Source organism: Melospiza melodia, chromosome 3 (genome assembly GCF_035770615.1).
Source record: "Melospiza melodia melodia isolate bMelMel2 chromosome 3, bMelMel2.pri, whole genome shotgun sequence".
NCBI lineage: Eukaryota > Metazoa > Chordata > Aves > Passeriformes > Passerellidae > Melospiza > Melospiza melodia.
This window is the reverse complement of record NC_086196.1, coordinates 61,121,326-61,147,145: the sequence shown is the minus strand read 5'-3', so window position 1 is coordinate 61,147,145 and position 25,820 is coordinate 61,121,326. Positions and strand designations below refer to the sequence as shown.

Genomic DNA, 25,820 nt, shown 5'->3' with positions numbered 1-25,820 from the left:
AACAATTTCCTTGAAGAAAATCATCATGTCAAGTCAGCCAGGCTTCCTTTTTGCTATACAATTACTGCTAGTTTTTACTTAAACATGGAGGGTGTAATAAAGGTACAGCAACCTGAATATTGATTTACAAGGCTGGATTTATGAATGTGTTTAGATTTGGATTGAAGTTCATTGGGCTGTTTCTACTGTAAATGTGTGTATACATATGAAGATGAAAATTTTGGCTGATGTAGAGACCTAGGAAATAGACAGAAGAGCCGTATTTTTCACAGGTGAAAAGAAAAATATTCTTCCCAACTTCATATTCTCTGACTATTAATGTTTTGGATGTTTGTTTCATAAAATCAGGCTAGAAAACCTTGTCTTAATGGGATAATGGTCTTTGTAAATTTAGACTGTATAGTCAGGGACTTAATTTGTATGCTCTGTGACAGAGAATAAAGATTTCTGGAGTTAAGAGTACCAGTGATCAAAGGCTGAAATCCCAGGTGAGTATTGGCTTGCAGACAGAGACCATGTACGTAGATATGTATTTCTAGGAGCTCAGTGCCTTCCCCCGTTAAGAGCTGCCAAGTGAGATTTGAAAGCTATTTTATGACTGCCAATTTCTATTTTGTGTGGTTTGGTTTTGGCCTATGGCATTGTTATGATCGTTGTAAAACTCTGAAGATAGAGTTTGATATCAGCTATCCAAGCAAATCCCTAACCCAACAAAAGTAGTGTTTTGTGCATATGCAAGCTGTAGATGTTATGCATAATGCAAGTCCAGCATTGTTCTCACTGTGGGAAACAAGTTGAGTAAGCGTGGTTGGCAACTTTCCACACTCATTTGAGTTTGGTGTTGTTAATATTCTATTAAATATTGCATCTCAAGTAGAAAAACAAGCTGTACTCAGATTTCTTTAAAGAGGTACATGAAAATGTAATGCTGTCATTTTCATGGCATTTTAAACTTAAGTAGCAGTTTTTAGCAGCAAGGCTTTGGCCATATAAAAGATGAAGAGAAGAATATGCTAACTAGAATGGATAGTTTCTCAGTTTCTCTGTCTTCCTATCTTACCGTTTTCTGATATGCTTCAATTGTTATCCTTCAATTATATATCCTTCAATTGATGCATTGTACCATCTTTTTCCAGTTAGAGAAAAAACTGAATTTCCTATAATAAATGCTATGCTATTGTTTATTCTTGTGCAGAAGATTTTTAATAAATCTCTTTATTAAATGGTGCGTTAGGTGAATTAAACTTTGGGTTGCCAAGAAATGATAACTGTGTAATCAGCAAGTGTATAGAGCAAATTAAAAAAATAACCCAAACATTACGTAATTCAAAACTAATAGGCATTTAGTGATTTATGTGGTATTGAATTGTACAGCTACAGGTTCAGAATCTCATCTTTCTTTGTCGGTTTCCCTGCATGTATAGTACAAACAAGATTAATAGCTTACTTTACAAAAATAACAGTAATAAACATCATAGTCTGGGGTATCTTCTTACAGAGGAGACTACCTGCATTGCCTAGAGACAGAAATGCTAGCAGCACGTTAATTTTCCTTTTTTGTGTACTGCCCAGAAGAACAAGGGTTTTGAGTTGCAGCCATGTCTCTTGCAGGTCATAGGAAGCCAAGGGAAGCTGCCCCTTGGAGTGGGAAAGTGAAGTTTCACTCTGTGGCATCTACAGCCTTGGCAAGGGTCTGGAATATGTTCTATATTATGCAGTGCTAAAGATGATGACAGTGGTCTCTTTATTCAGCATCAGGAAATCTGTTTTGTACAGAAATCAAATCATATATAAACATAGACAACAGCAAAATGTCTTAGTATTTAATCTTTATGGAAGCAAGAAAATTTTTTTTTGTTAACAGAATGTCTGCCACAACTGATAGAACTGTATTCACTGCCTGTTTTCCTGCTGTTTGCTTGTTTGAAAACTCCCTTGATCTCATGCTCCCACCTAATAGAAAAAAATTCCAGGAGCATTTGCTTTAGGCTGGCAGTACACCATGACTACAGAATGAATTAATTCTGCTACCCTCAGAATCTGAGTCATTATACCCATGGGTTTGGATTTTAAATGAATAATTAGGAATTAAAGTATGTATCTTTTTAGTTCAGAAACACAAATGTGCCATTGAATATATTTATTTCAGAGGGGGTAAATATTATATAAACCTTTGAAAAAAGGTAGTAGCTGCTTTTAGTCTATAGAAATGGGAATATCACTGGAGAGAGCCTCTAAGACATGTTACCATGGCAACTAAATTCTGAGTATGGAAAAAAGACCAGAAGAACTATTGGTTTTCATATATGCCTTAGAAATGCAGAGAGTTGAATGTTTCAGGAATATATATTGTATGCATGCTTTCTGCCAAAGTCATTCCAATGTCTGAGAATCTTAGCACCCTTCAGGTTGAAAGGGACTTGGGGAAGAAGGCATCTAGCATCAGGTTGTTTCTCAAAGGAGGGTCAGTTATGAAAAAAGACCATCCAAATCAAGGTTTTATGCACATAGGTCTTAAAAATTTCTAAGGCAGGAAATTCCACAACTTCTCTGGGTAGCCTGTGATAAGCTGTTCTCAGACACTGACAAGTGCTGCTAGGTTCCTCCCAGCCCCAAGCCTCCTTGGGCTGAACAAGCCAGCTTCCCCAGTCTCTTCCACAGGTGTGTGCTTCAATGTCATGAACATTTAGATGGTCCTCTGCTGGAAGTGCTGAGATGTATCAATGTTCTATTTGGATCCAAAAAGGGATGCAGTATCCCAGGCATGATCTAACAAGTGTCAGGTACAGAACAATATTCTCTTTCCATTGTTTTGCTGGCTCAGTTCCTGTTACTCTAGCTCCATAATTTTGTAACCTTCACTGCTGAGAAGGCATGCAGGCAACTAATGACATGTGTTCAGTTTGACTCAGGGAGACCACATTGAAACTTTGTTAATATTGAATACTTCTATTTGTATATAAATAATATATGTATATAGGTTGTTATGTATATATATGTATGTTGTTAGGTATATGTTATGTATATATAAATTTGGAATCTTGACTTCCACATCAAAATTTACTCAGAAATTCTGAAAGAGATCTAATGACAATCAGTGCTCGATACTATTTTCTAATAGAGAAGACATGGAAAACATGGAGATTTCAACCCATCTCTTTCAATCCAAACTATTCTATGATCCTATGGGGTTTTTTAAACAGTTGTTAGTAAATATGGTCTTCTAGATTATGAAATTTTAAAAAATATTTATGAGTTTTATTTTTTATTAGTTCTCAGAACAGTTAACAGAGTTATTGTTAATTTAGGTATTTTTTCCACATAGTTGCCTGTCTGGACACAAAATATCTTTCTCCTTTTAGTCCCTGAAAAGGCCCCTATCAGTGACAGAATACTGTAGTATGTAATTAGGAGCAGAAAGAAGGCAACTGATGTGTTTAACATAGTAAACACAATTTAATTTTTAAATGGCTAAAACGTGAATATTGTAGCAGCTGTCATATCACAATGACTTTCTGTCTAATTCTCCCTGCATTTATCTGGACTAGGAATAGAGTACTATTATGCTACAGCCTTTGCCTGATTTTTCTTATAAATTAAAAAAATTGTTAGAGTGTATGTGGAGGAGATGGAATTCTATACCATAGTAATTTTCATATTAAAATAAATAGGAAGACAAAAAGTATGTCTTTAGAAAAGTATATGAGCTACTTATCCAACTTTAATCTTTTTGAAGACTTTAATGCTTGTATGAAATTGATAGCTTTTCATATACAGAGTCATCCATAAATTAACAAACAGCATCAGTGAACTTGAATGTATTTTCTGTTTGCTTATACCATCATCATATACATCTCTTATGCTTTCTGATTTTCCATACCATTTCCACTTATGAAGCTTTTCTTTCTTTGCTGCTGCCCATTTTCTGTGCTTGCCTGACTTGAGAGTAAAATCATGACTCAGAATGAATGATCATAGGAACACTTATAAAATAGGTAGAAATTTTGTCTCCTTTATAGGATCTTTGTAGGAAGAAAGAAAGTTTCTTGCAGGGTAACTACTGCAGCATAAATATCTGCAGAAAATTGAAGGAGTTTATAGACAACAAGAGGCAAAAATGCAGCAACAATTGTATAAAAAAAACCTCCTTCCATGGGGGTGTTCTTCCTTTTTCTTTTTCTCTTTCAAGATGTGTTGCTACTTCATGTTTTAATTTCTGTCATTTAGGTTTCTACAAGTATGCAAGTGGTTTATGAACACTGTACTGTCAAATAGTTATCTTTATGTTCTCTGTAGTGACTTACAGTACTCAGGAAGCAGGTGTCATCCTGTCAGGTGCAAGACTATGTTTGGCTTTCTGCTAGCACCTTGAGTAAATGTAGTTATATAGCAGTCTGAACTAAACAGTTCAGACTATATAATTTTTTTACAGAATTAATAATTCAGCTATATAATTTTTTTACAGAAATTTAAAAATAAAAAGTAAGCACAGACAGCAGAAAATGTTTTTAGCAATGCAGAACATTCAATCACAGGGTAACACATGACATTTAGGGACATAACTATTTAAAAAAGTACTGCAGCATTTTTTTTTCCTGTAACAGGTAGCCAATATAATCATTTTCCTATGCCTGCAATGTGAAGTTTGATTCATATTTGAAAAGCTTTTATCTTATAAAGTGAGGCATTGTGGACATGTGATGTAAACAGCAATGTCATATTAAATGATTCACAGGCTTAGGCGCCAGATACCCAAAACAGAAATGTGTTTAAATCTCACAGTGTTGCAGGGTGTAAGCTGGATAAATCTTCACTCAATTTTTCTTTTTCAGTCCTGAGGGTGAGATACACTAATGAGCTAATTTAATTTTTTTATTTCAATGTGGAAAGTCCTAAGAACATGGGGGATTTTGCCATAAACAGATGCATTTCCAATGGGTATAGTTCTGATTTTTTAAGTGGAATATTCTCTTTCTGGTCATTTAATATTCATCTTAGCAAAACATAGCTTTGCTAAAAAAGTTCAGCATGGTAATTTGCCTGTAATGTGTCACAAAGATTGTTGTGCCTGGCATAAAAAGTGGCCTTTATGCTCAGTGTGCACTGGTGAATATTTTAGTTGTCACCTGAAAGTTTTTCACTGCTCATCCAGAAAGGCATTTCAAGCAGAGTAAATTCCACGTAAGTTCTACTGTCAGTCTACATCCTGATTTTCTCCTAAGAAGCTGCTAGAGAAGAAATAACTTTTTATTTTCCTTCAGAAGTATCAAAGTAAGAGAAATCTACATTTAGCATTCATGCAAAGTCACTTTGGGAAAGATGCTGCTGACTTTAATTCACTCATTATTTGATTTATAATAATTCTAAACCATATGATTTTTAAACCTATTTAATGAGATTCAGTTGATTTGGAAGAGATCAATTATATATTTTTGAAAGGAACAAATATGTCCTGTTAGACTTTTGCTTTAAAACCAAGCCAGCTATGTTTTAATTATGGTATTGTTAGTTGAAATTACAGTCACCAGTGTGCTTCTGATATTCAAACTCTTGATCATAGCTTTGAAAGCATGGATCAAGGAAACAGCAATGAGTCACCATGATAAAAAGGATTCTATCAAAAAGCATAATTAGCTACATTTTGATAGACTTTTTGAATGAAAACAAATTTATGAATGTTTTTTTATTTTTCCTCCTTTTATAATTTATAAGACTTGGTTTAAATATAAATTTTAAATCAATTCAGGACCTGTTGATTAGTAGCAGTTACCAAAAAGAGGACTGTAATCAGTAAACTTTTTTTAAGAAAATGCTCTTCATTCAGTGTCTTTGGAGACCTTTTGGCTGAAGAAAAGCAGAACGGGGATAGTCAGATGAAGGAGAGATATTGAAGTTGAGTGGTTTGTTTTGGGGTGTGGGATGTTTTTTTGAGATGGTTATGATGCCACAGACAACTCTTCCTTTTTTTACTACGTCAACTCTGAATTTTTTAATTTGCAAATAGGCAGTATTCGTATGTGCTAAAAGACTTTTGTTGAAAGTGTTTTCATTTAGCTTCTTAAAGTTACTTTTGACAGCATATTATTTCTGATAGTATTAATGAGTTACATTCAGCATCTAGAGAATTTGTTATGAATCTGCTTGGCCACTAGACCTCATTCCACTTTTAACACTGGGATTTCAAAAGCTGAAAAGAAAGGCCTGAACTAGGATGTTTCTCTGTACTTGGTGTTGGGAGGCTTACTTTGAGTATTGTGTCCAGTTCTGGGCCAAATATCTCTTATAACAGGGGGATAATGCCCATAGAAAGAAAAGTAAAGAAGATACATTTGCCAGATATGGTTTTTGGTAATACTTGAGCTAAATGCCATCCCTGATGCTTTAGGTCTTCTTCTCTGTAAGACAAGTATGGAAATCAAAGGCTATTCAATATCACTTAGTGCCCTTTCTGAAGGGAGTGCATGTTTTGTAGAATTACTGTCTTTCTTTTTCTTCTGCCTTTTTAGCAATTTGTTTAACAGTTTATTGCATTTTTTCCTTCTTCCTCTGATGAACCAGGACTAGGAATTCCCATTTCCTTATTATTCAAAAATATATTTCTGATGTATTTTCCAAAATCAAAATAAAATACAGTTAAGAAGGCAGCATAATCCTTTTAATCACCTAATTATTTTTTCTGTCCTCTCCTAAACTGTCTTTTTGAAACAGATCTTTGCATCATTTATTAAGAAGGCAATGCCATGTAGCAAATCAGTTGAAAGTAATTGGATCAATATAGTAGATTAGTGTTCATAAGTTGGTTATTACAAGCTTGTGAGTCTGTTGCTGGCCTCAGGATAATAAGAATGGAGACACTGTAGTTTCAGATGGCAAAAACAGTAAAGACTTTGTTGAGTGTTTCAGGTACATTCCATAAGAAACAGTTACATTTAGAAAGGATTAAGTGGAGAAAATAAAGGGCTGGAAAAATTTAAAAGTTGGTTTGATGTTTAACTTTACATCTCTAAAACTTCTTCTTATGTAGGTTGCTACTTTGGGATTGTGATGATCGGAGCTACAGCTACTACATTGAGGTTTCAACAAATCAGCAGCAGTGGACCATGGTGGTGGATCGCACAAAAATTTCCTGCAAGTGAGTTTAGTTTTTTGACACTCATTGGCACAAATTAAGAACTGGAAGCTGGGATTTTTGGTGGGATTTTTGTTCACTACTTACATATGTTACTGTGAAAAGAATGATTTATATCATTGCGTAACCTGTGGATTAATGCAAGACTTTCAGAATCAATTTCTTAAGATTGGTTCTGGATCTTCAGACAATCAGTTGGATTCTTCATGCATAAAAAGTCTGCCTACTATACCCTTGGTTTTGTGATCACTGCAAGTTAAACTGTGTTTTTCTGGAGGTCACATGTTTATGGTGACCCTGGATGTCAAGCCACCCTGCCTTGAGAAATGTGGTAGGAGAGGGAAGAGAGCATACTTGATAAAGGATTTTGCTACTCACATGTCTTTCTCCCTTACCAAAACTCATTAATGTATTGTATCACATCTGAGGAGAGTGAGGGTAAGGACCAAATCATAATAGACCACATGGTTGCCAAAGCTTGATCTTGTCTCTGTTCAAAAGTAGAGTGCTTGACTTATGCACTGAACACTCTGCTTTTGAAAAGCACCCTTCCAGAGAAAAAGACTGCTCCTTAAGCAGAGATAAAGAAGAGAGAAAAACTTTCATTTTCATTTGAATATTTAAATTAGAAAAAATCAATCAGGCACGAATACTTTCCAACTGTATACTCTCCACTGGCCTTACTGCAGTTTCTGCTGATAAAATCCATTCCTCAAGTATGGATGAGTAATTTGGTGCCGAGAGCTTTCTTAAACCATGTGATGATGATTCAAATTCCTAGCAAAGAATTATCTAGATATTGGTCATAAGACTGAAAAGACAGTCTGCAAATTCATATATTACATATCCAGAAGCCAGGTATGCTCAGCATTCAGTGAATGTTGAGGGGTATGATTCCCTGATGAAACCCCTGGGAAGCTCAGAATTATAAAAATCTTACATCTTTCATTTTCCCTGAGTCAGTTTTCCATGAGATGTGTTTTCTTTCTTTGGACAAAATTCAAGTCATCAGCTTATATGGGGCCAGCCCCCACCCATCTTCTACTTGTGCCAACCAAAACAAAGTGATTTTATAAATTCAGAGACACTCTGCACTCTCAGTTTGTCACATCAAGCAAGAGAGTTATTCAGTCCTTTGTAGCAGCACTGCTGACACATTTTTCTAAAGTTTGTATTTCATCCCTTAACAAACAGTGTGACTCAAATGCTTTACAACACACTCTGGATGTGTTGGTGAAGGAGAACTTGACATGTCCTTTCAGTGCCTGTAAAGGGCAGGGTATTGATGAGCAGAAACCTGGGTTCTGCCTGCAGGTCTGGAGAACGATTACATCTTCGCTTGTTCTCAAAGACATCTCAGCATAATAGATAAAACTCGTCTTTTTGTCTGCCTCCAGCAGTGGGAGCACTAAAAGGCTGAAACCACAAAAGGAAGAGAAAGAGATATCAGGAATCTGTGCACTTTTTCCTTTTACATTTTGATATTGAAAGCCTTTTAACAGTCCAAAGGAGCACTTGCTTAAGTATGCACAGTGTAGGTGAAATTGCTGATAGACTGCCCAGTTCAAATATCTTTTCACCATGTTCAAACCACGCTTTTTTGCTTTTTTTGTTATTTCCAAAGCCTTAGCCTTGAGCAAATAAAGCTACATCCCTGAAGTAAAGATAGCTGCCTTCTTTGGGTATACTTCAAAATCTTGATTCAAAACATAGATACTCTGGAAATTCTCAAAGCTGTGGCTGCATGAACAATTTTCATGTGGATTAAAGAATTGCATTCTGCCTAACTTCTTGCTCTGACAGATGTGCAGTCAGCTGGCATTATGCCAGTCTTTATTCTTGAAGTCTACAGACAAGGAGTGTCCTAGCATTGTCTGTACCTGCTTTAAACAGATAAAAAGACCTGGTCATGAAGCTACCAGAGTTCACTGGCCATCAAATTTCAGGTGATTTCTTTGCATCTGATAGCATTTTTTACATTCAATTTATATCTCTTGCCTTTATGATCAGAAATATGGATTTGGGTTTTTTTAGTCAAAGAAAACTAAATATGTTTCATTTTATTTTCAGGTATGATTTGCAGAAATGCTGAAGTTACTTCAGCTCAAAAAAATACTTGAATTGTAACAGCAGATTGATAACCAAGTATATGTATTATATAAATATATGCAGTAATATCCATAGTATCAATATTTTTTCTCTAGTAAATATGTTAAATATATAAAATGCTATATAAGTGCCAAATGCCACAAATGTTAGAATTGGTCTGTAAAGAAGAGTGTTGTCATTTCATACAGTGTGTAATTACATACAGTACTGGCACACTCATTTTCTTTACTGAAAAATACTGAAACACACAGTATGATCTAAAAAAGCCATACTCCTAGTGTTTAAAAATAGTGGAATGTAGAATAGAAGAGACATCATCATTCAGTGACTCATGTGCTGAATGAAGGCCCTCACTTAAAATTGTTGGGTAAACTTTCAATGTGGTGGTAGAGATTTCTTAATGAAAAGGGAAAAACTGAGCCAGTCACTGCCTATGACTGGTGAAGAACTATTTTTTGGGTTAGTTTCTGTAATTAAAAAAAAAATCTCAAATTGAAAATCTGGGGATGCTTGCCATGAAAACAAACAACTTGTTTTCACTTCAGATTATTTTAACAATGGTAACAAATAGAAAAGATAGATTTGGATCTTAACCAAAATTAACAGATGCTGGTAAAGTGGAGGTGGTACAGATTTCTGGTTTACTGTCATAGTGTAACAGTGAAGATACTCCTGCTGGATGCAAAGGATTTCTTTTTTATCTGTCTGTCCTTCCTCTTAGCATTACATTGATAGTTTTAGTCTATCTCTGAATGCTTTCTGTGGCTGATTTACAGGCTCCCCAAGGAAAAGGAATGATCAAACTGAAGCACTGTGCTTGGGTTTGACTCACCATCAAGTTTAGGCAGACAGTTATAATGCCTACATTTGGCAATTTTTATTAACCAGACTAGAGCATACAGGGATAGAAACACCAGTACCCTCATCTCTTTGTTCCCTGGATGGTTTTGAATGCTGTGCTCCTCTCTCACTTGGGTGAAACAAAACAAATCTTTTGCTAATTTGTGGTCCAATTTTGCAGCTATTTTTTTATCTCAGCCAAATCCTGGGGTTTTTGATGAATATTTGACATCCCAGCTTGAAATTAACGAATACTCTGTTGGTATAAAAATTGTCTTCACTTAGACTTGTGTCTTTGTCTTTGTTTAAGGAAAATAAGAAGTAGGTATGTCCTTCCATGGGATTGTGGTTGCCCACTTGACTTCAATATACATACTGGAGATGGAGTGCAATATAAGTGATTGATAAGGTCTTGAAATCCTGAGGTTACCCTTTCTGGCATTAGTAACTCACTTGCTTTCCAATGTAGAAAATCAAAGTGGATGTAGTGAAAACATGGGAGAATTTCACAGGGGCCCACATTTGAAAAGACAGAATACTTCAGTAAGAAAATTTGCATTACTAGTAATATTTCCTATTAGTTTTCCTGTCTTCTAAGATGTGTGGTTAAGAGTTCTTTTTATGGATAAGACTTTTGGCCTTCACTGTTTGCTGCCTGGTTTTATGGCTGCCTGTTCTTGCAGTGGAGTTAGACTTTTATGGAAGTCATTAGCTTGCTCTCTTGCAAGTGTTCTGTGAGGTCTCCAAATAATTTTTGCTCAATTGCTGGCACAAAGGGGAGGATGAACTGTCTGCTGAACACAGACCTTGTCAGACACCTTTGATAATCGGGAAGTGGAAGAAAAAACTATGAGAAAAAAATTAAATTATGTTTAAAGAGCATGCATTGGTTTTGGCAGACTACTGAAGCATGAACTTCCCCTTTAAACTCTCAGTGTGCTCCTTGAGGTTGTTTTAATGGCATTTTTAATGTAGTGTTTTGTGTAAATTAATAATTCAGCACTCAAAGGCGGGAAGTGACAGGCTACTCCTAACCTTTTCTTCTCCCAGTTTTAAAAGGCTGAAGAAAAAACTGGATGTCTGTTATCTTCACAGGGGAAGCTTGTGTACCTTCCCTAAGTGAGAGCCAATTTATGCATACTGGTTGTGTAATTGACAATTTTCACATGCTCTGTGGAGACTATTTTTTTTCTTTTCCACAATAAGCTGTTTTTCTCTACACAGTATGACAGTAATGAAAAACAGTCATGTTCCCTTCTATTTTTAAAAACATTTATGATAAGTGGACTTGAGCGTGTTAGTGTTGAACAACAGAGACTTGCACTTGTTAGGAGAATTTGCTGACAGAGTCTGAAAGTCAAATGAAAAACAAAAGATGCCAAAGGCCAGTAAGAGAACCAGACCTCAGAGTTAATGACACTTCTGATAAAATAAACCCTGCAAAGACAAATACTAAGCAGGCTATCACGGTGCTCATCAACTCAGTATCAGTCTTCAAAGTTCTCTGCTTTGTAGTTATTATGAAATGGATCTAATCCCTTGGCAGCAAGCATAGTATGTTCTGTCTAATACTGTGATAGAATTTGAGAGACAATGAATATTGGTTTTAGATGGACAGTTCTAAAGCAGTTTGTATCAACTGTCTGTATGGCTAGTTGAGATTTTCTCATGGCAGGCATTACTTGATTTCCAGGAGGTTTGTAACATACTGCATTATACATATATCTTTAGTTCTTTGTTATTCAGAATGTTCTGCTGTTATAAAGGTGTAAAAGCTTACAAACTTAATTTTACATTTCCATTGCTTATTGAGTTTTTATTGTATAATAGCTATTTCAATTCTCAGTTCAGTTCCCCTCAAAATTTTTCTCTGTAGTTCATGTATAAATCTAATCAATAGTTTCACATGAAACAACCTTTGGAGTGTGGATGCAAAATTTATTATCAAAATTTACTAACTGTCTTCTGATTTTTTTTCAGAATAATTTTCAACTTTTGAGATTTTTGCTCTTGTCTAGTGTTTCATATTTCTTCCTCATGACATATGTGCATTTCAAGTTTTCATTCACTACTGTATTTTATTTTATGATAATTCACAGGTAAAGAACACCTAGAGTGATCTAGATCATGCACTTAACAATCCTAAACCACTTTCCTGATGTACAGAAAAGTGTTTTCTATGTTGTCCGAGGACTTCTAGTGAGAAAATACTTCTGTTCTTAGCAATAATAGTAGCAAACTCAAGTTGGGATTGTTTTCCTGAATATACTTTTGTGAAACCAGGTTAATATCTATCATAATATGATTATTAGTTCTGCTATGGAGATAATATTTGACGTGTATGAATATCTTTTCTGCACAGGGCAAATTATCTACTTATATTTTTAGTTTCTTATATTTAACCAAAAACACAGCAGTTTTTTATTCCTGTCCTCTTCTAGTTCCTTCACTTCACTATATGATCCCATTTCTAGAATTCTCTTGCATCAGTTTTCATTCATCATTATTCTCCTTAACTACTTCCACAGAACTGTTTTCTTGCATAATAAAATGGCTGGAAATTTTCTCAGCTCTCTTTCCCACTGCCTGTATGCCTGCATCACATTTCTTCTGTTGTTTCCCGTCAGTTTTGTGTGCATCTATTGTCTTGTCATACCTAGAATGAGAAAATATTTTTCCTGATTTCTGTGTAGTCCTTAATTCTGTCTCATGCCTGAGCTCCCAAGTGGCCGGGTGGAACAGGATAAAAGGATTTGTTCTTGTCCCTCTGATGTCAAGCAGATTTTTTTTGACCATACTTTGTCGTATTTGACATGAAGTTAATTTCACAGCAAACCTCTTCTTGTACCTCTTCTTCTGCTAATGGAGTATATTTCAACTGTGATTCATCCTCTTTATTTCACATGAAGCAAGTTTTACAGCAGCTCTCTGAAATCCAGATGCCTGCTCCAGGATTGCTGAATTCACTGTGGCCACATTCAAACAATACAAAATGAAATATATTCACGCAAGATGTCTGGGAAATTGCTACACTGTGAAGCTCCATTTCAAGTCTCACTTCACAAAAATAAACTAAGAGTTCTCATTAGTCTGTTCATTATCCCGGTAATAATGCCTACTGGAACAAGTCAGACAGATATAAAGGGTCATTTTGTGTAATTATTGAGCTTTTAAGCCCTGCACGATAGAGGCATTGAAGTACATATTTTTCCCTGTGTTTATATGCTTACATTTTCGAATTATTCTAATAAGGCAAAAGAAGAAAGACTCCAGCTTCACAGTGCTGTCTTATTAAGCACAAAGAATTAAGATTTCACAGAGAGAAACCAGAGTTTCCATTTCAGAGCATTAGGAGCCTCTCAGCAGTGTAGAATTTCTGCATCTAACATTTCATTTGCTAGTTTTATTTTAGATTATTCTAGCTTGATTGAAGAAGCATCTGCCTTCTTTAAAGTTACATTTCTTAACAGCAGTTCAGGATCACAAGGTTTTCAAATTGTTCATTTGTCTTTTCTATTTTTCTGCTTCTACCTTCAGTTCCTTGTGTTTGCTTTTCAGCCACAAATATACATGGATCTTTTGAACAAGCCTTCAACAGAGTAACAAGGAGCTGCACACTGCAGTGTCCTATTCTGCCTTAAATGTTTTTCCATGTTCTTGTTCACTACAGCTCTGCATGTACCATATTCATTAAAGTTTTGCCTTGTGACTGCCATGGTCTCGGCTCCTCTTCATGCACATTGCTGTGAGGAGAGTTGTGAAAACACCACAATAAATCTGACATCAATTTGGATGTTAGCTCAGTTCTGCCTCAGAGAAAATAAGCCATACCAAATAATACCCACAATATCACTACCTGTTTCTTTTTAGGTATTGAGTTTTTCCCCCATGCCAGCAAAGACATGAATGTCTCTTTGGAGACCAGCAAAAATTGGTGAATTCAGAATAGATGTATGTATTGCTATTGCCATCTAGAAAAAATACTTTTAAGAAGAAAAGGCAATTCAGTATGTGTAAAATATTTGTAGTATAGTCTTCTATTCAAAGTAAAAATTCAAAACGGTCATTTACTTTCAAGAATTATTATTATTCTCTTGTGGCAGTACATTGGCTTACTTTCACAGTCTTAAATTCTCTCTCTTGAAGATGTCTGTGTGTGCATGCATATACCCACATGCATGTAGGCATGCATGCACCCTCTCAGCACTTGTATGAATAAGTATTACTACAAAGAAGTTTATCCAAATTGTACATGTCTCTTGTGAAACTGGCCCAATTATCTGCCTGAGATAAGAAAGGAATGCCTAATACCTGAACTGTTGTTTTGTGGCTATGTTTGTTTACCTTGAAATTCATTGTTGCTTAAGATAATAAATTAATGAATAAGAGATACCCAAATGACCTAGAATGTAAGGGTTGGTTTTTTTTTTGTTTTTTTTTTTTTTTGTTTGTTTGTTTGGTTTTTTTTTTCTTTTTTTTTTTTTTTTTTTTTTTTGTTTTTTGTTTTTTTTTTTTGTCTGTAGGCCTTTCTTACAGGTAAAATAATTAAATAATATAGCAGCTGTTGAAATCTCCTTGTACTGTCAGGAGGCCAGTCAGGTGTTACCATGTCAGATCAAGAGGTTTGCCCTGATTTGGTTGTTGATATTCAGGATCTAATTTCATCAAAACTCTGAAAAGTACCCATTTGTTTATGCTGGCCTAAACAGATATGATCTTTAGGGTTACAAATATTTTGCATTGAGATTCATGCCGTATTAAGCCGTTGATTTATTCACAGTAATGTTTTTACCAAGACAGATTATAACCATGAAACACAAAGTCAAAGTATTACTATATCTTTAGATTCATCTTTTGAGGTCTTATGCACTGTGTGCCATGTGGTCTATTTTTTTAGAATAATGTTTTGTCAATTTGTTTCACATACTTAAAGAGATGATGCTTCCACTGCTCTTTGTTTTTCTATTACACTGAATTCCCACAGTAAGAATTTTTTATTTCTCAATGACAGTACAGAATATCATCATATTACCTAATTTCATTATTTTTCTTCTATACCTGTAAACTAATTTTTCTTTCTTAATGGATTTCATATATATCATGTACATATTTATTAAACCATTCTACCTTTTTCCTGATACTTCAGTTGCTATGCAAACAAGTTTTGGCTGACTTTTTGTGCTCTTTCATCCTGAGTCATGTTTCCTTTCTTTTAAAAATTCTATTTGTGAAATTTTACCCAGTTCTTTCTCTGTAAGTTTTGAAGGCAGAGAGTTCCCAACTAAATACTAAAATTCAGTTTACCAGACACTATTCTGAGGGATTATCATTTCTTGTGTTCAAAAAGTAACAGAAAAAAAAGTTGTATGTGTTACTTTTGTCTGTCTTGGCTCACTTCACTCTCATGTCTAAAATTACTGCAGTCCTGGATTCAGGTTCAGGGTTTTTGGTGGGTGAGTTTCAGTCTGAGGTCACAAGGCTTTCCTTTCTGACACTGAGGTTAATAGATAATTCAGTGTGGTAGTAGAAAGGGTAACAGTTTTCCTCCCTTCCATTACCAAACCTCACTATGCTTGTATTGCTGTTAGGAGGAGGCACATGCTGATTTACTTTTTTCACTGTTTTATTCTTCTTAGAGGCTGTGGTTCAATTTACTGCATTCCTTGGAGGTTTGACATGTCAATTAGATGTTATCGACTGTAATAGAAGAGCGGTTGTTGTAAATGTGAAGTTTTTACGAGCGGGCTGTGAAATTACACCCAGGGGAATGTGAGAGACAAGTGCGATAAATAGCGTTAGTGTACACACTACAAAGAAACTGATTAATAGGGACCGTGTTTCTGCCTCATATCTCTAAAAGAATTGCTTATATATTTGTTTTTAATCAACTTTTCCATTGGTATGAAAAGTTACATAATAAAAGTAGCCTACAATCTGTTGTAGATTTATGGGGACAAGAAGTCTTCAAAGTTGAAAGCATCCCATTAATTGTATTATTGGGTTTGCTCTTGCATTGGATGGCTTTTCATATCTTTGCTACCACATCAGGTGGTATTGCTCCTGTGTGAACATCAGGAGCAATAACTATTGGTAACAAGTAAGCACAAAAAACCCAATTCAGCCTCTGAGATTATGCAGACTTGTCATGTACGTGTATGCTCTGATGTACACAGAATGAAGATGAACTCTCAAGTTACTCCAGTTCACAGCCTTTGTCTGCTGTCATCTGCTACTGCCAATCCCCAAGGATGTGTGTGTAGGTACTACATGCACAATTCTTACTACAATGTAGAAATTTGGCTTGTGGCATTCTGCCAGTTTCCAGCAAATTGCTAATAATTTAATTTTATGTAAGATTTTAAAATATAAGCTATATTTTGGGGAATAAAGAAAGATGACTTATTGAAACTGAAAAAAGTGTAAGCAACCTAAATTATATGGGCTTATGCAGTACAGAAATGCCAGGAGTTGCCTGCATTGGTATGTGGAAGTATTTGAAAATTGATTGCTTCGTTTAGATAGAAAGATAATTATTGCAATCAGTTTCCAATTGTTCAATTTGATTATATATTTAACATTTTCCTCTTGTAATGCTTTTTCTAAAAAAGTAAAAATGTTAGCACTGAGGCTTTGAAAGCAGGTGTTACTTTATGGAGTCTTTCAAGTGAGAAGTTTTATACAGATGTCAGAAAGCCAGTATAGACTTTATGAAATCTATTATATGTCAGAATTTTTTTCTAGTAGGTCTGTTTTGTCAAGCCCACATTTGGTTTCTACAACAAATCCTATGCAATGCAACATTTATAGCAGTTTAGTAAAGTATTCTTATAGAGGACAGATATTTTGTTTGGGTTGGTGCAAGAGACCAAATAATAGAAATTATCCTACAAATAGCTACACATTTAGTTCAGATGCTTTCAGAATTATGCAGTCCTTATGGGAAGTATATTTACAATAATAACTTGTGAGGGAAAGTTTCCCAAAAGATGTTCATGCATGTTTTTACTTGTCAGTATATAAAGCTGTACTGCAAGAAGTGACTTTGAGTATTTATTATTATTCTCACATTTATTCTAGACTCTTGTATTATTTATACAAACTATTTTTATTACCTCTGTTAGTACTTGAAGTCCATTTTTGGCTGTTGGTGTTTTTTGGGGTTTTTTTTGCCAAGATGCATGATTGGGTCAGTTTTGCCTCCATCTCTGAGAGGAACAGATAAAAGGTTGTTACTTCCAGCTTGGACCTTCCTTGCTTCCTTAGGAGCCCCATGTTTCATAGGCTACCTGTTGAGAAACATGGGTCATGGCCACAGCATGAGATGGAAACTCAGTTTTAGTTGAGGTAGACCAGTTGTAGAATTTATCTTATTTGGCTTCAATTCATAAACCAAAACACTGATGACCTTTGATTCCTAACAATATTTTATTTCTCATGCTTTGTCTTCCCCCCTCAATGGCTTGGTAGGCTGGGTGGCAAGGGGTTGGCTGAGCCAGCTCCTCAGTCTGACTTCTTTAAGGGTCTGTCCTTCTGAGTTCCTGTGTTAAAGTACAGCTGTAGCAGGAGAGGGAGTATTCCCTTCATTGTTTAGTGCTGTTACGGTGGAAAACAGGGGTTTTATAGGCAATTTATAAGGTAGCTGTAGACCTTTTTATAACAAAGAGTATCTGTATAACAATTACTTTTATAGCATTTATGTTGTGAGCTTCTGTGTTTATTTTATAGGTACTCCATAAGAAAGGTTAGTATGGTATTCATTAACATAGCAGGGAGTGTAACATACCATGCAGAACATACTGTGGCACTCCTCCAGTAAGCTTGCCTATCTGTGCACACAATTTTATCTGGCAGCATCACATGCTGGTTACAATCTGCCTTCTTTATATCAGTACAGTCATGAGACTAATATATAGAAAAAGGACACAACTCTTCTTTCATTGTCCTGTTACTGGCTTTTACAAATTCCATTAAAAATACATAGCTACAGTTGAAAAAGTCAACATCAAAATAAGCTGTGTTTCATCACTTACTGTAGAATAAGAAATATGTAGACAAATATTAGAAAGTAAAATGGAGGAATGGAGGTTAAATTTGCTTCACAGTCTGCTTTGCTTTTTTTTTTTTTTCTCAGAGTGAGGAACAGAAATATGGAAGTTGTATATCATCTTGGAAAGTGAGGAGACATGATATGCACATTGAAAATGTACATGCTTAGCCTAAAGCAAGCCTTAATAGAAATATGATATGGTTATTACAGCTTGATGAATGTTAGTTACATGTAGCAGCTTTTTCTTTTGTCTGACATCTTTGGCCTGAACTGGGTTTCAGCTCTCATCAGTGCTGCTCTGGTAAGCCCACAGTGTGTAGTATTGTGTAGTGCCACTGGCTCATTAGAAAACCTCAATAAAATATAAGCTTCCCCTTCTTTGTTAATTTGTTCTTTCTGGAAGAGAAAGAAATATTGGGGAAGAATCACTATTTATGTCCTATTATGTGTAATAAATCTTTAGAAAGATAGCAGCTTTTCTTAGAAATAACAAGGAAAATATTCCAAATCCTGAAAAAACCCATTATGTTCTTTAGGAGGTGAATTGCTATTTTGGAGCTACAGATAGTTTAATGAATAGCAAGGTATTAATTTGGTTTACCTGGAATTTCTTGCATTCTTGCAACAGCCTAATAAGGAAAAGGAGAAGAAGAAATACGAAAGTGGGATGATTTCTAGTGATCTTTTTCCTTTCTCTGAATAGAGTGTGGTGAAGAGATTGTGAGATGCACAAAGCCATCATGTTTTCAGCTGTTGCTGTTGGAGAGGTGAAAATTCTTGGCCCAAGAGTCTGTTTATATGTTTAAACAGAGAAAGTGATTTTCATTGCAAGGAGCTCTAAGTGAGACAGGCAGAGTCAGAGAATAAGAGAGCAAAAGATAATTATCTAAATTATGTTCAGGCTATTATAGAAGACGAATATAGTTAAAATGTAATTAAATATGACAGGCTCACAGGATGCAAGCTTGGCTTTGGAATGCTAATCATCAATTACTGCATCTCCTTAGGGGAGTCAGGCAGAAAAAGAGTTAGAAGTCGTGTGGCTGAGGTGAGATGTGGAGTGTTAAACCCTGCAGGACTGTAACGAGGCTAATTTCTTTTTTAAAATGGAGCTGCTAGCCAAACAACTTTTAGTGCTCCATTTCAGCTTGAGGATCCTGGTATAAATCTGAGTAGGGTGCTAGTCCTGGGTTTCTCTTCGAGATGGAAACCTCAACTTAACGCAGTGATTATTTCTGTTGTGAAAGTGATGACCAGAACTGCTGCAGACTGAGCCAGCAAATCTAAAACAAATCAACCAGCAAGGCAGGTGTCAAAGCATAAAAAATATCAACACTGCCTGAATATTTAATAAAGCTAAACCCTGAAAACTACATTTGTTATAGGGTCACTAATAAGCTGTACAGAGGCACAAAAAGTCCAAAAGACAGCAGTGTCATTTTATGAGAGAAGTAAATTCTGATAGCTTCTTTATTACTGTGTCTCAGGTAAAGACAGTATAAGTATTGCCACCGGTTTGAAAAATTTGTTTGTTTGGCATATGGGGAGTAAAGGGGAAGAAATGCCATCCATTACAAAGGACTATCTAATCCCAGGCTAAAAATGAAGTGCTTTTGATCTGCTTTAATGCTGCTGTTCCTGTTACAGAGTGACTTATGTGTGAATCAATGTGAAAGCAATGTATAAAGTTCAGAGGAAATTTTTGTAAAGACGCTCAAAAGTGATTTTGAGAATAGAAAGACAAACTTGTGCAAGGAAAATGTAAAGTAAGCACATAGGCATGGCAGGACTAGATAAATGACGTGGCTACAAAACAATTTGCAAAATAGAATTTCTACAGAGAAACTGAAATTATTAAAATAGTACCAACAGAGATAACTAGTAGTAAAAAAGGAAGGTTAAAAAAAACTTGAGGATTACCTGTGATGTCTTTGAGGAACACCACTGAAAAATTGTTATGGCTCTATACATTAATAGAATTCTAAATGAATTTGTTGTATCAGCAAAAAATGTAAAAAAGAGGTCAGATATGCCTGGATAATGTTCTGTAAGAAATCCCTTTTCTCATAGGGGTATAGTTACATGCATAAATTATCTCTTTGCTGCATAATAATGTGTATACTGTAGAGGTATTGCTTTGCATATATAGACAATCTCAAATGTACTGTTGCAGTCAAATCCATGCATCTTTCTAGTGAAGGTTTGCCTTGCTTATTTCAAAAATTATTCTTCCCAATCCACTTGACTTGTTTTCTATTTGGCTTTTCTCCTTTTTGCTAAGAAAATAAAATGAGACCTCTAATTTTCTCATTATGCAATTAAGTATTAATTCTCTAGTGGCAATATTATTGCATTTTAATAACTGGCTTACAAATTGTATGTAATTTTGACTTTCTTTTTCCAATGAGAAAGGAGTAAAATGGACACATACCAAAATAGTAAATATTCTTAGGACTGAATTTGCTGAATATGCTATCTAAAACACCCTCAAGAAATGTTTTTATTCTTTTCCATTATATTTTAATATTATTAAAGGAGTAATTATGATCAAATCCTAGTACTGCCATTGTAGCAGAAAGTAAGGACTTGCAATGCAGTGGGTAGTGAACAAGCATAGGAACTTCCTGGAGGAGTTGGTCTGGAAGTGTGTCATCAAAACAATCTTCAGAGATCTTTTTCTCTACCTCTCTTACTATCTGTGCTCTTCAGATGTATTCCCAAATAAATCATGAGCCTCCCTGGTATCACATCATGGCACAGACAAGGGCATTTATTGCCATGCTTGGAAATTCTGCACTGAGCTCTTGCAGTGTGTATCTGACCAGTGCTTAGAAATAAATACAGACCCATTTCTATTCTAGTTTGTGGTCTCTAATTAACCTATTTTCTTATCACAGAACACAAACTCTACATTAGTGTCTCGAGGCGCACAGGCTCTTCTTAATAGCTCCTTTAGGATTTTAAACTCTTTTATTTAGTGCAGCTTTAAAATGTTTTCCAAATCACTAGAAAGCAAACTGGTTTTTATGTCATCGTTCTCCTTGAATCAAGTTTTTGTGTATAAATGTCAAAGCATGTGCATAATGCATACTGAGGCAGTGCTTTGTTATGAGAAGCAGTGCTGTGATCATCTCTTTGTCCCAGCCTCTCATCTTTGGGACATTGTAGTTCAAGATAACAAGTACTCTTTGCCCATGGAGATTGACTGACCATACTAGAGTAAAATTAGAAGGGATAGCAAGAAGAATAAATCATAACAATCTTTCAGGTCTTGAAACAATCAACAAAATAGTCTGTTCCCATTTTATATTTTATATAGAGCATGAAGAACCAACTTGAGCTTTAAAATAGAGGTATAGCCACATAAAGCATATAAATAAACCATACCATTAGGTAGATAACTGCGTAACCTCTGAGGCCTGCCACAAACCACACCTGTTATCATGAATTATTCTAATTACACACATTACCTCATGCAGTAAGACCAGTAAACTATTTGAAATTAGGACTTGATTGGATTTGTAATCTTCTTTAAGCAAATATAATTGGACAGCTGTGATAAAAGTAATAGCCAACTAAATTAAGCTGAGAAATGCTATGTTTGTGACAAAGGGGGTTTTCCCAACAAGAGAAAAATCAAATGTCAGACAAGTAGTCAGCAATGAAGCTGTTCATACTGCCAGGCTTTGGGATTGTCTGCTGGCAGTGAGTGGTGTTCTATTCCAGTTTTACTTAGGTCCCCTTTTTCTTACATGAGCACTTCTGAAGGTATTCAGAACCCATTCTGAAAAACTATCCAGCTTTTTTCCATAGTAAATCAATCAAGTTAACCAAACTTCAATTTATTTCTGAGGCCTTCAATGATAGAGTCTAGTTTGGCTGAGAAGTTAAATTCTGGGGTTTTTTTTCATGTTTTATGAATATAAAATAATTTAAATTTTAATATGTTCAAGTACTAAACTGGTGCCCAACTGAAACGTTTAGTTCCTGGTATTCTTTTTATTTGTTTTGTTGTACTGTGAGCACAAAGTTCTGGTGTCCTTTTCCTTCTGTGTATTAGGCTGCTTGAGGTGTTGCACCCCACTCCGATCAGATGAAAGTGAGGAACAAAGATTACAGTGGTCCCAATGTACCTGTAGTGTTCTCAGTCTAGCCTGAAAATTATACACCAGCTCTGGGAGAGTTGTCTTTTCTCCTCACTGCCGCTGTGTCAGGATGGGGAAATGCTCACAACCTGAACTGCAAATGGTGCTTTGTGGCATTTGTAACTTCCTGGAAGGACCTTGGTCCACACAAAGAAACCTTGGCTCCTCTTTTGCTACTGCTCCACGTAGAGTGGGAAAAGTTTGAGGTTTTAGGTGATTTGGGTTTTTTTTTTTTCTCCTAGAGTTGTAATTTTCTTTAACCAAATTCTGGTGATTCCTCATGAGAAGTTAATAGGAGGATGCACTTTTATTTATCTGACCTTTTTTATAATCTAATACAGTCAATATTGGTCAAAGATTTTCAGCTTTTATCCAGGTCTTTTTTCTTTGTCTATTTTTTTAACTTTCAGCTTCAATAGTATGATTGTTGTCCCTGCATACAAAATATAGTGGTATTAGGTACGTATGAAATTGCATAAGCAGAGTCAAGACACTTAAAAATGAGGAAGTAGTGCTGGAAATTCAAGCAATTCACTTTCTCCATTTGCCCTCTGAAGTGATAATAGTACGTACTGTCACTTGAATGCATTCTGTATGTTTTATTGGAGGCTTTTGTGACTATGTTCAATATTTGTGTGTATTTCTGAATTTTCTTTGTAGATCCTGGCAAACAATCACTTTTGATAAACAGCCTGCATCTTTTATCAGAATAGTTGGAACTCGCAACACAGCTAATGAGGTAAGGAACTTCTAAAAAACCCTATATTCTTCAAGAATATACTACAACAGTTTTTCATATCTTGCTGTGAAATTGATAAATGTACATACTTGTCAGATGTACATACTTCATCTTTTTGCTCTGGCACTCTAGCAAAATGCTTGAACAGTGTTATTACCTGTTCCTCGTTTTGACCTTTCCACACTGCCATCAAACACTCCTATTGGGTTTGGTTTTAAATTAATCCTTATTTTGATGAACAATTAAAATACCAATTTAGTGCACTAGAGAAAGGTGTATGGTCTCTGATCTACTTGGGTTTTATCACCCATATATTACCTTTTTAATTAACAAAACATAAGAAAAATCTCATTATTCATAAGAAAATCTTATTTGAATAAGAGTCCCTTAAAATTAATTTTCATACCTGGTAAATTGATTGACTAATAGTGGCCAACCCTGAAGATTTTTTTTCATTTTATACAGACAAAAATATTTTTCTGTATAAAAAGAAAGTGCAATATCATCCCATCTTTGTTTACTTGTGCTTCTCTCTTTTGTAGTCATTGTGTATTGTCTCAGATTAAGTCCAGATTTTACTCTTTACTTCAGTGAAACAATTTACATTATATGAATTTAAGAGTTTATGTATGTCTTAGTGAGATCAGCACATTATAAGAGGCTCCAAAGGCCACTGCTTGTGTGTCTAGACCTGCCTGTCTGTGTCCCACAGGTGTAACTCACCACCAGACATGGTACTTTGCTGCTTTACACTGAGCTTGAGGTAACAATACTACATTTGGGTTCATTAGAATTTGTCAGCTCCAGAGGTGGGGTTTTCTGATTGTCTTTAGCATTTGGGGTTGCTGGTTCCTAAGCCCTGGGAGCATTGTCCAATGGCATTTCTGTTCCCTATTGTAGTGCAACTCCTGCGAACAAAAGCAGCACCAGATATCAACATCTCAGCCAACAGCTGGAAAGCGGCTGACCAAGCATCAGAACTGGGAATACATATTTTAATTTTGTGTTGCTGAGCAGTGTCTCCCACCACGTACAGTTCAGCCTCAACGAGTCCTTAGAATTAGTGTCAGAAGCTGCCTATGGGTAGTCCATGTGTGAAGAAGGCTTCTTCCATTGCTGATCCATATTGATAGTCTTGTTTCCTCTCATGCCAGTGTTTGTGAATTGCAACTCTTTGTTAAAAAAGAATGAGGTGCATTGCATAAACTTAGCAATGCATGAAACATTACTTTCAGCTTTGAGTTCTTGAAGGTAGCTTTAAGCCCTAAAGAGCAAGGCCTTTTCGCCATAAATCTAATTTTAAATTGGTTACTATTTCCAAGGAATTTAATATCCTGTATAATTATTTATATAGAGCACAGCATAACTGTAGTGAAGATGAGTATAGATAGAGGTTACAGCTATTCATGTAGTGTCTTAGTTGAATTATAAACACATGCTGTTCTCCTTTATCTTTTCCTCTTTTGTCTATAAAATCTGTATCCAGCACTAATTTGGTTTTTATTTTTTAAATTATTTCTTCTAACACCAATAGAGAAGGAACATTGTCAGTGTACACATATTACTAAATTACTTTTAAATATATATATATATATTAAACAGAGGGTCTGTAATGTTTTGTCATAGATTTTAATCTATGACAAAAAGAAAGCAGCAAGATATTTTTCATATTTACAAATTAAATAGGAACAGTGTAACCAAAGTCTTGGTTTGTTCTATAGTCTCAGTAATCTCTTCAGTAAGAATACAAGCAGTGTCCAGAATTACTTGCCCACAGCTGCTTGTACAGTCTATCAAGCCATTTTCATTTTAAATAAAATATACAGCATATTCAGCATTCTGAATCATGTTCTTATCATGGAGTGTTACTGTAATAGGTACAAAATACTCCTTACTTGTTCTACCAACAAATACCTTTGAACTTTGAAACACAGTCTGTACATCCTAAAGGGAAGAGTTGATTTTTGGAATTTAAAAGAAATCCCATAAAATTTCTCCATTTTGTGAATTCTTTAATCTTTTAAACTCATCTTTTTCTCATAACATTTTCCAAGTTTGGAAAGGCATGTTCACAGATTTTTTGACCTGGAGTTTGAATAGCTTTTGGTATATTAGAACATGATAGAAGTGTAACTTTCTGTTTTCTTAAGCTTACACACTTCCTACTTTTGTAGAGAAAAGAATTTTTTTTCCTTGTCATTATTTGTCAGCTGGATCACCTGATTACTTTATGTAAGTTTTCTCTTGTTATTCCTCTCCAGTATCACTGACCTGGAAAGGACACCTAGCTGCTGATGTGAGAGCTTTATCTTACAAATTACTGTGCCAGTGTATTTGTACTTGGCCTTCCTGCTTTGTGTGCCCGACCTCTCTTAAAATATCCATGAGAAGTAGAACATGATGTGGGTCACAGGATGATCCTGAGCTGTCATTTTTTCTTTTGAGAGAAGCACATGCAAGATTGTTTGTTTTAGTGATACTGTTCTGAAGTGCTGAATTCTGATACTGGATGAAGCAGCTGGGCTCTCGGTCTTAGGCTTTTCCCATACTGTATTCCTTATATGCTGAGGTGGCAGAGTAACTGAGAATAATGTTCCAAATTCATAGGCTTCTCAATATGCCACATGTTTTCACCATTAAGAATTTGATATGAAAGAATCAGTAAAAATGAAAGTTACAATTTAAGAATTGTGTACTTCTGACTTTCTATACTAGTATTAGCTAAATTTCAGGGCTGTCCACGCTATGTTTAAAAAAGCTGTATCACCACGTAAAGTGAGGCTTTAAATGAGAAATGCTATTATTGTGGAA

General features: G+C 35.3%; 1 protein-coding gene across 1 annotated transcript in view; it reads left to right on the top strand.

Moving 5' to 3' along the window:
- Positions 1–25,820, top strand: part of BTBD9 (BTB domain containing 9) — a 113,997-nt gene that overhangs the window by 77,183 nt on the left and 10,994 nt on the right. Inside the window, exons 10-11 of the mRNA XM_063152003.1 lie at positions 7,025–7,132; positions 22,931–23,009. Of these exons, the coding sequence (XP_063008073.1) occupies positions 7,025–7,132; positions 22,931–23,009 (187 nt within the window). The remainder of the gene's footprint in view (positions 1–7,024; positions 7,133–22,930; positions 23,010–25,820) is intronic.